This window comes from Microtus oregoni, unplaced genomic scaffold (genome assembly GCF_018167655.1).
Source record: "Microtus oregoni isolate MIOR12 unplaced genomic scaffold, Mior012 000049F_ref0000343, whole genome shotgun sequence".
Lineage (NCBI taxonomy): Eukaryota > Metazoa > Chordata > Mammalia > Rodentia > Cricetidae > Microtus > Microtus oregoni.
Genome location: NW_024543223.1, coordinates 3,921,575 through 3,935,421, shown reverse-complemented (window position 1 = coordinate 3,935,421; position 13,847 = coordinate 3,921,575). Strand labels below are relative to the sequence as shown.

The 13,847-nt window shown below is 39.6% G+C and overlaps 1 protein-coding gene across 3 annotated transcripts in view; it reads left to right on the top strand.

The window, feature by feature from the left end:
- The window catches only part of LOC121436483 (DNA polymerase nu-like), a 137,837-nt gene that overhangs the window by 4,167 nt on the left and 119,823 nt on the right, over positions 1–13,847 (top strand). For all 3 annotated transcript variants that reach the window (XM_041636431.1, XM_041636432.1, XM_041636430.1), the window contains exons 2-4: positions 8,111–8,190; positions 10,538–11,038; positions 13,453–13,643. In XM_041636431.1, coding sequence (XP_041492365.1) covers positions 8,111–8,190; positions 10,538–11,038; positions 13,453–13,643 — 772 coding nt within the window. The remainder of the gene's footprint in view (positions 1–8,110; positions 8,191–10,537; positions 11,039–13,452; positions 13,644–13,847) is intronic.

Here is a 13,847-nt window from a genome sequence, read left to right as displayed (position 1 = left end):
ATTGACTAGTTATCGGGCTAGCTCAGCAGGTAGAGATGCTTACTATGGAGCCTGAGAAACTGAGTTAAATCCCTAGGACCTATGTGGTAGAAGGATAGAACTAACTCTTGAGAGTTGTCCTCTGACCATTGGCACACCATAACAAGCACGGGCCATCACAAAATAAATATAACAATTTTAAAAAGAAAAATATGTCTATTATCTCCATTGTTGTCTACTGTAGTCCTTGAATTCTTAAGCCAGAGAAATAGAGGGTACACACAGCAAAGGAAAATGTCAAATTATCCCTATTTACAGACTGGTCCTATTCTTAAAAGACCCTGATACCACCAGAAAACTCTTAGATCTAAATAAACATTTTCATCAAAGTTGTAAGATAGCATCAGTTGCTTTTCTATATAATGACAATGAACATGTTGAAAAAAATCAGGCAAGCATAGTGGTGCATGCCTTTAATTCCAGCAATTGAAGAGGGCAGGATGTTTGAGGCCACCCTGGTCTACATAGCAAGTTCCAGGACTAGACAAACACTGTCTCAAGGAGGAAAAATTGCAGAAGAGGAAAAAGAAAAATCTAGAAGTATACCTATACAAAGTGTGAGACTTTTACAGTGAAAACAGTATCCCTAAAGGAAGAAACTGAAGTCACTAGAAGATGGGAAAAAATACATTCATTGACTGGCAGAAGGAAAATGACTATTGCCAGAAACAATCTACAGAACTGCTATAATCTCAATCAAAATTCCAATGGCAAACTCCAAGGTTAATATGAAAGCACAGAAGACCTCAAGCTGTCAAAGCAATCCTGAGCAAAAAGCATGCTACAGGTGTCACAACACGATCTCAAATTATACTACAAAGCAGTAGTAACAAAAACAACATGGTGCTGACACAAAAACAGAGACCAACAGTGACCTAGAATTGAGGACCCTGAAATAGACCCATGGAGCTACAAACATCTGACTTTCAACAAAGATGCTGAAATATGTTGGAGAAAAGATAGCATCTTCACTTGGTGCTAGGAAACCTGAAATTAAGACCCGAAACTACCAGAAGAAAACAGGAAAAACACTTAAAGATACAGACACAGAACTTTCTGAATAGGATTCTAGTCCAAGAAACCATCAAGAATTGACAAATGAAATTACACTGAATGAAGTTTGGGCATCATGGGGAATAATTATCAGTGAAGAGAGCCTACAGAATGGGTGAAAGACCTTACTAGTCATTAACAGCATTGGCATCTAAACTTTTTTTGTTTTATTTTTCAAGACAGGGTTTCTCTGTATTGTAGTTGGACTTTTTTTGGACAGCCAGCTCCCATAATGACATGGAGACTTATTAATTATGAAACTTTGGCCTTTGCTTAGGCTTGTTCCCAACTAGCTCTTATACCTTAAGTTAACCTATTTATATTAATCTGCGTTCTGCCACATGACTCATACTGTATATCCAACTTCCCCATGTCTCACTGGCAAACCCCCCAGCCTCAGATTCCTCCCGTGAGTTTTTCTCTCTTGCCGGAAGTCCTGCTCATCCTCTACTGCTATTGGCCATTCAGCTTTTTATTAAACTAATCGGAAGGTGCCTTAACAGAGATACATCTTCACAGTGTACAAAAAGATTATCCCATAACACTGCAGTTCTAACTGTCCTGGAACTAGATGAGACTGACCTTGAACTCAGATCCTTCTGCCTCTGCCTCCTGAGTGTGCCACCACTGCCAAGGGTATCTAAACATTTTTAAAACTCAAAAAAAAAATAATAATCAGCTAGTCAGTAATGGACAGGTAAACCGAATAGTTCTGAAAAGAAATATAAACTGCCAATAAATACATGAAAAGTGTTAATGGTCTTAGCTGTCAGGAAAATTCAAATAAAAACTACATTGAGATTCTGTCTCACCCTAGTCATGATGTCTGTCATCAATAAGACAAATTTGGGACTAGATAGTTGACTCTGGTTAACATCACTTCTTGTTGCAAAGGACCTGGGTTTGATTCCCAGCACCTACATGGAGGCTTACCACCTCCTCTGGCACAAGGCATGCATGTAGTACACAGGCATATATGCAGGCAAAAACACTCATAATAATACTAAAATAATAAATAATGAAAATCTAAAAATAAATTTTAAGAGTTTCTTCGAAAATTTACAGTTCAGGATGTGGGGGATGGGAGAACTCTTAAACAATACTGTCCCAAAGAGCTGCTTGGCCACTTGTTCATTTCCTGGCTGTCCAGACCCCCAAAATAATCACACAGGAATTGTATTAATTAAAATCACTGCTTGGCTCATTAGCTCTAACTTCTTATTGGCTAACTCTTACATCTTAATTTAACCATTTTTATTAATCTGTGTATCACCATGAGGCTATGGCCTACTAGCAAAGTTCCAGCACATCTATCTCTGGCTGAGGATCCATGGCATCTCTCTCTGCCTCTTCTTCCCAGCATTCCATTTAGTTTTCCCTGCCTAGCTCTGTTACCCTATAGCTCTGCTATAGGCCCAAAGCTGTTCCTTTATTAACCAATGAAAGCAACACATAGACAGAAGGACCTTCTACACCACAATACATACTGAATATGTAAATTAGGTAACCAACCTTGGAAATTAGTATAAAAGCTCTTAAAAATAGGCTGAGTAGTGATTGCACATACCTTTAATCCCAGCACTCAGGAAGCCGAGGCAGACAGATCTGAATTCAAGGCCAGCCTATTCTACAGATTGAGTTCCAGGACTGCTAGGGCTACACAGAGAAACCCTGTCTCCAAAAACCAAATAAACACATATGATTCAGCTGTCACTTTTGGGTATATATCCAATGGAATCAAAGTCAGATATCTACACACCTAATGGCAACAGCCAAGTTATAGAATCAGCATACATGCCCAATTGTATTAATCAGGCTTCTCTAGATGAACAGAACTGATAGAAGATATGTAGAATAGCTTACAGGTCATTGTTGCCCAGCTAGTCCAACAATGGCTGTCTTCCAATGTAAGATCCCGGAATCCAGTAGTTGTTCAGTCTACAAAGCTGAGTGTCTCAGTTGGTCTTCAGTATATGCTCAAGTCCCAAAGAAGTAGGCTCTAATGCCAGTGAAGGAATGAACTTGGAAATGAGCAAGAACAAGCAAGGAAAAAAAAAGACCTTTCATCTATATTGGTTATATAGGCTGCAATAGAAGGTGGGGCCCAGATTAAAGGTGAATCTTTCCACCTCAAAAGATCTGGATTAAAGATATATGTCTGCACCACAAAAGATTCAGTTTAAAAGTGTATTTTCCCACTTCAAATGATTTAATTAAAAAAATTAAATTTTAAAAATCCAATTCAGTTCAATTTAAAAAATGTTTAATTTAATTTAACTTCAAAGTTGTACCCAGCTGCTTGAGTTCTAGTCAATTCCAGATGTAGTCAAGTTGGTAACCAAGAACAGCCACTACAAGTCCACCCCTTGTCAACTTGACACAATTGCATCTCCTTATGTCATGCTTAATTTCCAAATGAAAACAACCAGCTCGTAATCACCCCTAACATGATATAATTATCCCATGCACAACTGCAAGCACATTATATATTTAACCAGGTCATAATTATGCCTAATTTGATATAACTATCCCTCATATAACCACAAATTATGAATTTTAGAATGGGTGGCAATATCACTTGAGGGAACGTTCTCAAACTTAAATATGATAACCACTTATGTTCTCTTAATTGATGTTACAGCCCGTGATAAAGAAACTGGGGAAAGACAGAACAAATATCTGTACAAACACATTCTTAACAGAATATGACAAACATGTCAATTTTAATCCTCATTTCTGCTTACGTGACCTTAGCTGATATTTATAGCTACCTTTCTCTGTTACCCACTCAGTATTTTTCCACCCTCAGCAAGCTCCTCATCAGGTCTTGGCTCTTTTCCTGGACGAGTGATCCATATCTTCATTCTTGAAGGGTCTGTGTCCTTTGCTGCCCTGCCTGGATTAGGCTGTTATAGTTTCCCATTAACTTTACTCACAAGACATGGTGGCACCAAGAGATTCCCTAAAGTATCTCCTGCATTCCAGATGTAATCTTTCTTACCACCATTGTGGAGAAACAATCCAGTTTCCCCTTGGTAATCTGAATCAACCATTCCTCCTAACACTGTTATTCCTTTCTTATCCTATTCGTTTAAGGGCATCAGAAACTCAAAGTGGCCAGGGGGAAGTATTGAGCTTTAAGATCAATGGAATTTTTGTTGTGTCTCCTGGAAGGAGCACTGGCCCTTTGGAAACCAAAATTTCTAGGCCAACAGAACTTACGTTCAAGGGAACACTCATCAACAGATGAGAAAAGGAAATGTATATGCACACAGTAGTCTTACTTAGTCAGAATGAACTGCCATTTGCAAGGAAATGATGAAACTGGAAATCATATTAAGTTGAAGAAGTCAGACTCAAACAAACATTTTCTATTTAATCTTGTGTTCATAATACAATTTTTTAAGGGAAGGCTTTGGGAAGAGGTGTGGGAACCAGAGTAGGTTGAGATGGAAGATGAGTGAATTATCAAAGTACAATTTGAATAAAGGGTGAAAACCAAATGGTTCTAAAAGTGGTTCCGGAGGTTTTGGAGTCCAGATATACAAAGAACCCAGAAGCCCTTTCCATATAACTAATCAATGTCCAGGCTGCCTGGATGGCTGAAGATCCAGGCCCTACTGTCTTCTGCTTGAAAGCAGTGCCAGGGCCAAACAGCATGCCTCTTTATTTTGTTATACTTAAGGGATATCTAAAAGTAAACCCAATGTCTATTTTTCTCTTAAAATGTTTTACATATTCACACATTTTATCTGAAACTTTTAGAGTGTATATGTACTGTTAAAGTATAAGTTTCTTATAGTATAACTTTGTTTCGTCTCTTTCTCCTTCCTGGTCTAGCTGAACTGGGCTTATTAAGGGAGTATTTTCATCCACTCAGGATAGAAATCACATAGTAATTTGAACAGGGAATGTTTAGATCTTTATTGACTAGATGGGTTTTAGCCACCAAGACATATAAAGAGAACTGAAAGATTTAAGTAACAGAAGGAGAGAAGCTACCTCCCCCACCCACAAAGCTGGAGTAGCGTGCTGATAAAGGAAAGGTGTCCGTCTCCTGGCAGTGTTCCTCCAGCACCCTCTGCTGACTAAGTTTAGCATTGTGCCAAGTGTTTGCAGGGTCAGCAATATATAAGCAGTAAGGGAAGTAACGAAGTTCACATTCACTTAGGATGGACAACATAAAACATCTTATAGCTGGGTGGAGGTGGCGCACGCCTTTAATCCTAGCACTCAGGAGACAGAGGCAGGTGGATCACTGTGAGTTCATGGCCAGACTGGTCAACGGACAGCCAAGGCTACACAAAGAAACCTTATCTTGAAAAAAAAAAGTGTTCATTATCAGAGGTCCTGCTGTTTAACGGGTAGAAGATAAACCCTAAATGATTTAGAAGCCTTAGGGGATGTAGTAGGGTACCCCCTTGTACGTAACAGACAAATTACAGCATTTTACTCCTACCACCACTAAGGAAAAGACCCAGAACCTGAACCTGATGGAAAATTTTCAAAGAATAAAGGTATATATACCACATTTGTGAATGTGTTCTATCTCATACAGTGAATTATACAAAAGTCACCTGCTTTGTGTAGGACCTAAAATAGACAGGGTTCCAATGAAGTCCAGGCAGTGAAGCAAGTATCCCAGTCATAATGCATTACCAACCCAACAGACCTTCTGGTATTAGAGGTAGGGGAAAAATAGGTGTGTGGTTTTTAGGGTCTTAAGAGAATTATAATTCAGATTCCAAGAACATGAAGCAAGGCTATACCATCATCATCAGAGAATCATACATCTTTTAAAAGAGTAAAATTAAACTAAAAATGCCCCCCCCCCCGCAATGCTACTAGCTCCTCATGGAAATGGAGCTTGAGAATATCCAACTAACCTTGAATTCCAAACTGCCAAACGTTGTCCCGTTCTGTCAGAGCATCAAGAGGGCCTGCAGCAATCTATTGTATACTGGAAATGGTTTATTTGGTTTGGTTATAAGCAGGCAAGTAGGCACAACTGGCTGCCTGGTTTCAGACCTGCATGGCTTGGCTTCTAATGTGTTGTCTCAACATGAAAAATTAAAAAAAAAACAGAAAATGGACTGCAGATGCACCATATTCCAGTTCATGCACCCGACCTGGGTGACATGTTGAAGACATGTTGAAGATAAATCCAAAAGATAAAATTTTGGGTGATTTACTTGCCTATCCACATTGTATGAATGGGGAAACCAAGGTTAGAGAACTTTCAACCTACGGACAAATGTTGGCCAGTCCGGAATAAGAACGGTCAGAGGTCTGGCACTGGGAGTTCTTGAGGCAAGGCATATGACTAGATCCATTGTATGGTCTTAAAGTATTTCCCACATATGAACATCTACCATAGGCTGCAACCAACAGCCATACTATTAGAATGACTTGGCCAATTGGCACTTATCACCTTCTGTACCATGCTGTCCCAGTGCTAACACATGGTTGCTTTGACTTTAGTAACCATAGGACTTGGGTTAGCCCATTAGGCATTGGCCCACTAACAAGCACTGGTTTAGCTGTTTTTCTGTCAGATGTTCAACTTTGCAACAACAGAGACTGAGCTTAGATTCCCCAATGGCATTATCTTTTATGAGTAGTCACTTGGTGGCAGGTTGACAACACTGAACTCTCCATGTTCTGAAAGGTAGAGTAATGGTTTTTTCTCTTAGTATCTCATTGTGTGGCCAAGGCTGGCCTTTCTCAAGTGATCTTTCTACCTTAGCCTCCCAAGCTACTGGACCACAGATGTATGTTACTATGCCTACCTTTGCAGTGACTTATCTGAGCCAAATCAATACAGGGTCCAAGCATGGGCTCACCTTTTCCATTCTCAGTGCCTCTGTCTGCTCCATTTCCCATGAGTGCTCTGGGAACCTTGGAAGAACAAATGAGCAAGTGGGCCCATGTACACAGAAACATCTGTCAAAGTAGCTGTGGGCACAGATGTCTAAATTGCACTGCTTGGGACTGAGTCTTGTTCTGCTCCTTACTGCACAGCTCGGGTTAATTAGCTAGTTAATCTGTTTCTGTGTGAGTGCACACGTGTGCGCATGTGGAGGCCATATGTTCTCAGGAGCCAGGTATTTGTCTTTTTTTAAAGTAGGGTCTCTCACTGGGATCTGGGACCCACCTTAGACTTACTAGATGGCTAATGAGACCCAGGGACCCTGTCTCCTCACTAACCAGCTCTGGAACTATAAGCTTGCATCATACCTAGCTTTTTATATGAGTTCTGGAGATCAAACTGTGAGGTCTTCATTCTTGATCAGCAAGCATTTTACAAACAGACATTTACACAGCCCTCCAGCCCAGGATTATTAAAATTAAAATCTAATTTAGGTATTTGTATCAGTGATATTTTCCTGAACTCCTTCCTGATTATTCTATGGCAGTATTATTCAGTGTAATAATTTCCTCAAACGCTTAGTACTTATGTCTCCAAAATGCCAACTTTGGGTTTTCAAAATAAAATATTCAAGTGTGCATGCCTTTAATCTCAGCACTTGGGAGGCAGATGCAGGCAGATCTCTGGGAGTTCAAGGTCTACAGAGCTAGTTCTGGGACTGCCAAAACTACACAAAGAAACCTTGTCGCAAAAAATCAAAAAAAATTCAAATGTAAACTTCAAGTAATCACAAATAAGTATTTCATAATTATATAGACATGTCTTCTGTTAATTTGAAGACACTTTATGTAACAAATTACTACAATAGTCTTATGTATTTTGCTTGTACTGATAGTGGCTAAATAACATAATGAATCATTTTCAATGGTTAGCTAATTCTATAATATTTTATTTTGTTTTGTTTGTGACAGGGTCTATATACAACCCTGGTTCTTCTAGATCTGCCTATGCTGCCTATGTAGATTAGACAGGCTTTGAAACCACAGGCTCCACCTGCCTCTGCTCCCCAAGTGCTGGGATTACAGTCATATACCACCATTCCTAGTTCAATTTATTTTTCAATGTTCAATTTTTTGTTTGTTTTTTAAGCTTCGAAAGTGACCAAAAAATCCAGTGTTCATTATTCAGTATTAGCTGAACATGAGAGGACTCAATCACCAGAAACAAAGGTAAATCTTTGCAAATATGAGTAATTCTAAACAGAGGATCCTCATTTGTTAACAAATATTTAATAAGCATCCTGGTATATGCTAAAACTGCAGATACAATGCTTTAAAAACATTCTTATTCTGGTAGCACGTGGTTTAATTTGGACAGGTGGTGAGGAGGATGGAACATCCCACACATCTGCTCCATGTGTGCATTAAGTGCTACTGTGATAGCTATTAGTTTCATGTTCTCTGAGACCAAGAGAAGGAATATTTAGCCAAGCTTTGTGCCGCTGCACTTTTCGTTTCTGGGTAGTGTGGGCAGGACGCTGAAGCAGGTTATCTCTCTGAAGCGTGAAAATTGTTTCTGAGTTGAAATGTAATGGATCATTAGAGGTTGGCCAAACTGAAGACCCCAGCTTCAGAGAGGAGGGGAAGGGTACTGAGCGTTTTTAAGGAAGAAGATCTTGAAACTTTTGTGAGCTGACCAGTTTGGGCTATACAGGAAGAAGAGGTCATGTCTCTGAAGGCCTTGTTTAGGAAACAGTGGTGGAGGTCGCCTCATGGCGGAGAGAATGGACTCTGGTGCAAACTACTTGTTCAGGTTCTAACCTAAGTTTTTGTTTGGTTGGATTATTTTGGTTTTTGCTATTTTTTCTTTTTAAAAGACAGGGTTTCTCTATGCAGCTGTGACTGTCCTTAAACTTGCTATGTAAACTAGGCTGGTCTTGAACTCAAAAAGATCCACCTGCCTCTGCCTCCAGGTGCTGGGATTAAAGGCATGTGCCACCATGTACTGGCATTCTATTTTTTATGCTATTTATTTATTTATTCATTTATTTATTGAGAAGGTCTCAGGATGTAGCCCTGGCTGGCGTGAAGCTCACTATTGTAGACTGGACTGACTCAAACTCATGAAGACTTGCCTGTTTCTGCCTCCTAGGTGCTGGAATTATAGGCATACAGTGCTATATCTAGCAAAAACTATTTTAAAGTTTTATTGCATTTTTATTTAGTTTTGTTGGGGAAAATGCACATGCCATGGAATACATGTGGAGATCAGAGGACATCTTGCAGAAGTTGGATTATTTTCCACCATGCGGCTGCCAGGGATCTAACTCAGCTCTGTAGGCTTGGTGGCAAGTGAGACATCTTGCCAGCTCCCAACCTAACTTAAAATTAAGCTCCCTGTAGTAAAGTAGAGATAATGTCAGGACCTATTTCTGATACTACTGGCTGATTATTTGGCCCTAGGCTTTTTAAAAAAGTTTTATACCTCCTGAAATATTTTAAAGTTGAAATTTAAAACATTCAACATAAGTTTCTAAAGTTGCAAAGAACACTATTCTAGTAGATTGTTAATATTGACATTTTAAAAACTGTCATAAAATTTAAAATACTTCCACTGTGATTCAAATAAAGTACACTCTGGCAATTTGATATCCACTGTCACCCTTTAAAAAACACATGAGCAAGATCTTCAATAATCTGAAATCTTATTGAATTTTTTTTCTTGAATACTCCTCCACAGAATTTTTAACTAATATAATTTTATGACTAAAAGTCTGTTCTTGGAACCATAAACTATTTCTCTTTAGTAAAAGTATAAGTATAAATGTTAAATTTTCTGTGGTACATGACCAACTATTAAGACATTTTCTTTCTTTTTTTATATTTATTTATTTATTATGTGTACAATATTCTGTCTATGTGTATGCCTGCAGGCCAGAAGAGGGCACCAGACCCCATTACAGATGGTTGTGAGCCATCATGTGGTTGCTGGGAATTGAACTCAGGACCTTTGGAAGAGCAGGCAATGCTCTTAACCTCTGAGCCATCTCTCCAGCCCAAGACATTTTCTTTTAAAATAATGTTAATGTGCAGTTGTCCAAAGCAAGAGATAAATTATAATTTGGAAACAAACATTAAAACACAAAGCACCATTGTAAACAAATCTAATGAAATGGGTGGAGATTCTATTCTCCAAGTAGATTTTATAATTTTGTTTTCTTTATGGCCTCTACTTGGAGTTGTAAATTACAGGCCTCACTCTTGTTCATTGTCTTCTGAGATGAATGACTTCTAGCACAGGGGCTTAGAGGAAGCATTCTGAGCTAACTCCAGGATCCAGCTGTACAGTCTAGAAAGACTCTGTCTAGCTTTGCTGGAAAATGTGGTTCTAGGATAGAGGTGGTAGAACATCTGTTCAGCAAACACCACAGAAGAAGAAAAGAGAAAGATCATAGATTATGTGAAACTTGTGTCCTCTCATTATCTCTGGTAAACTGTATCAGAAATTCATTTGGTTGATAGACATGTCTTGTGAGTACATGCTGTGATAAAATATTTTTTCCCTCTTTTTCTGCAGAACCCTAAGTCATTAATAACCCAGTCACCAAGAGGGCCCATCGAGTTCTCTCCTCAGTCCTCTACTACTCAGCTCACAAGTCATTTCTCTGTTGGTCAAGTGGAGAACAGCACCGCCTCATTGCCTCTTTCCAGTTGTTTAATTCCACAGAGTGATCAGGAAGCACCAGTCTTTCAAAGAATGAAGTATACAAGAAAGCACTTCCTAGAGGAAAATATGGCTAAAGAAGATGAGAGAAGATTAAATCTTAAAAGAAAATTTATTACATGTAGCAATTCCCCAGAAAAAGCAAGTAAACAGATAACACTGGAAGAAGGTACTGATGGGGCTGAAGCCTGGCTAAGCTCTGAGGACAGGACAGTGTTTGAAAAACAGCTTTGTGATGTTAGATATTTGGATGATTTGGCAAAAGTCCAGCTGATGGATGTGCTCAAGCAGGCAGAAGCCCTGGCTGTGACACTGGTGTTTAAGGATGGCTCTACACAGCTCAGAGTCAACCAGGTTAGTAAATAGCAGTCACATGCTGTGGCACTAGCACTTGACCGACTGGGGCAGGAGGATAACTTGAACTCTGGATTTTGGGATCAGCCTGGGAAACACAGTGAGACCTCATTTCAAAACAAATCCTCTTTCTGATTTTGATAGGAGAGCTAGAAATAAGATTTTAAGCCTTGCCACCCTTGCTTTGGTAAGTGATTCTGACAATGTAGGGTTCCTGTCAGTTCTAAGCTACCGACAAACTGTTCCATTCCACCTTCTACCAGTAATGCGCGAGGCTGTCAAATTCTCCACCTGCTGGAAAGTATCTGTCTTCTTATTTTAGCCATTCTTGTGAGTATTTTGTTGTACTTCCGGAGTGGTTTGCTCAACAGTGATGACACTGAGCATTTTATGCACTTATTGCTCTTCATGTATCTTCTTTGGTGAAATCCAAGGGTTTTTTTTGCCTATTTTTTAACTAGTTTATGATTTTTTTCTATTTTGGATATGTAAGAGATCTTTATAAGTTTTTATGTGATTCAAGTCTCTTGGGCGATATGTGGTTTTCAGTTTCCCCAGTCTGGGGATTCACATTTCAAATTTCTTGAGCATATCTTTTCAAAAGAAAAAACCATAAATCTAAAAAACTTCAAAAACTTGTGGTTTTCTTATTACATTCAGAATGTTTGGCACTTGAGATTGTTCATTGGGCAAGAGCACTTGCTTTGCCAGCATGTGGGACTGAGTTCAAATCCCCAGCTGTCACAGAGTAAGCAGGGCACAGCTTTGCATGAATGTAATCTCAGAATTAGGAGACAGAGATAAGACTGGTCATTCAGTTCAGTGAGAGACCCTATCTCAAAGCAGTAACAAAAAGGCTAATTGAAGAAAAGGTACCTCGTATTCTGCTCTTACCTCCACATAAAAACCACACATTCTTGTGCATGCAATTCTCCCTCCCCTAGCTAAGGAACTTGATAGTTGGTGGCTACTGAGGGAAGAAAAGGCTCTTTTCTTTCAAGGTGTGGACCCTGATAGGCTGACCATACTCTGGTAGATGGTCCACACCCACGGGTATATGGACAACACATATTGGACTCAGTGTGTTATAAAAATAAAAAACAGAACAGGATAGATGGGAAATGAAATGAAAGTGGGTCTAGGAGGAGCTAGGGGAATGGGTGGGTGAGTATGATCAAAATATAAGGTATGCATGTATGAAATTCTCAAACAATTAGTAAAAACATTTAAAAAGAAAAGCTAGCCAGTGGTGGCGCACACCTTTAATTTGGGAGGCAGAGGCAGGCCGATCTCTGTGTGTTTGAGGCCAGCCTCCTGTACAGAGGACTGTTTCACAGAGAAAAACGAGCAAAGAAAAAAAAAGAAAGGAAGAAAGGAAGGAAGGAAGGAAGAAAGGAAGGAAGGGAGAGAGAGAGAGAGAGAGAGAGAGAGAGAGAGAGAGAAAGAAAAGAAAAGCAGGCAGCTTATAAAGCTGCATGGCTGTGACTCTAAGTAACTGTACTAGGAGGAGGGAATTCTGGGAAGAAAAGTACACTATCTCATTAAAAGGATAATTATTCCTTCTATGTATTTAGCATAGCTTAAGCTGAACCTGCCTTCCAGAGAGATGGTCCCTTGCCAGGTGATTGATTTACTGACCCAATTGTGCTGACTCTTTTGTTTTGTCTAGTTTGGAATGTTACTCTAGCCAAGGAAATAGTTTCCCCTCTGGGTCTCCACAGAGCCCTGATCAAGGCCTTTGTAACACTCCTTTGTCTGAAAGAAAGAATCATTTAGTATTCAGACAAGGGACCAGAGCCCCCTCCCCCCCAACACTTGGATTTCTGTTTGTGAAAGGTATCTTGTTTAGTAGATAATATTATCAGGTGAGACCTGGGTGTGATAGTACATGCCTATAATCCTCACTCAGGTTAAGGCAGGAAGAGCAGGAGTTCTAGCCAGCCTGGGCTGCATAGATGACCCTCTGCCTAAAAGGAAAAGTCAGTTCGGGTAGGGGAGATGACTCTGTAGATAAAGTGCTTGCTGTTCAAGCATAAAGACATGCGTGTGGGTCCCCAGAACCTATATAAAGCTGGATACTATTGCACGTATTAGTAACCCCAGGGCTCCTATGGTAAGATAAGGGGCAAATACAAGAGAATCAATCACCTAAAGCTCAGGGGCCAGTTAGCCTGGCATACACAGTTGCAAGCAGCTAGAGACCCTATCTCAAACAAGGTGAAAAATGAAGATCAATACCCGTTTGTCTTCTAACATCCACATATGTGCTATGGTATTTCTGGACCTGAATTTAACATGCACTTGCAGAGATTTTTTTTAAGTATTATAGATGTTACTCCTTTGTCTTATAGCTTACTCTCATAAAGCAATATATCTGTTTAATTTTGTGACTTTATATTACTTTGTCTTCACAGACTTTAACTTGTCCTGTTAGAGGAATTGTACTGTTACTAAAAACCCATGTAGACAGCAGCCCTCTGATTTCCCCAGCCCAAGGTAGTGCTCTGGGAGAGGACTCCACATCTGCAGATCATTGTATCTACATACATACCGAGCACTGCTTTTTCTGGGGCCCCAACAGAGAGGCACATAGTCTATTTGTCAGGTAAGAAATCTTTATTGCTTACATTAAATGTAAGGCTTTCCAAGCTCTCCTCCCCTAGAGTTTCCAGAATGGATGGTCCATCCTGATGCCAAGAGAACCTGTTTCAGTATTGTAATAACTTTGCAATGAGATGTTAGGGGGAAACCTTATCCTGAAAACCCACTTCCACTACCAGGGTTCCAGGTGGTTTTCACTTGTGTTCTA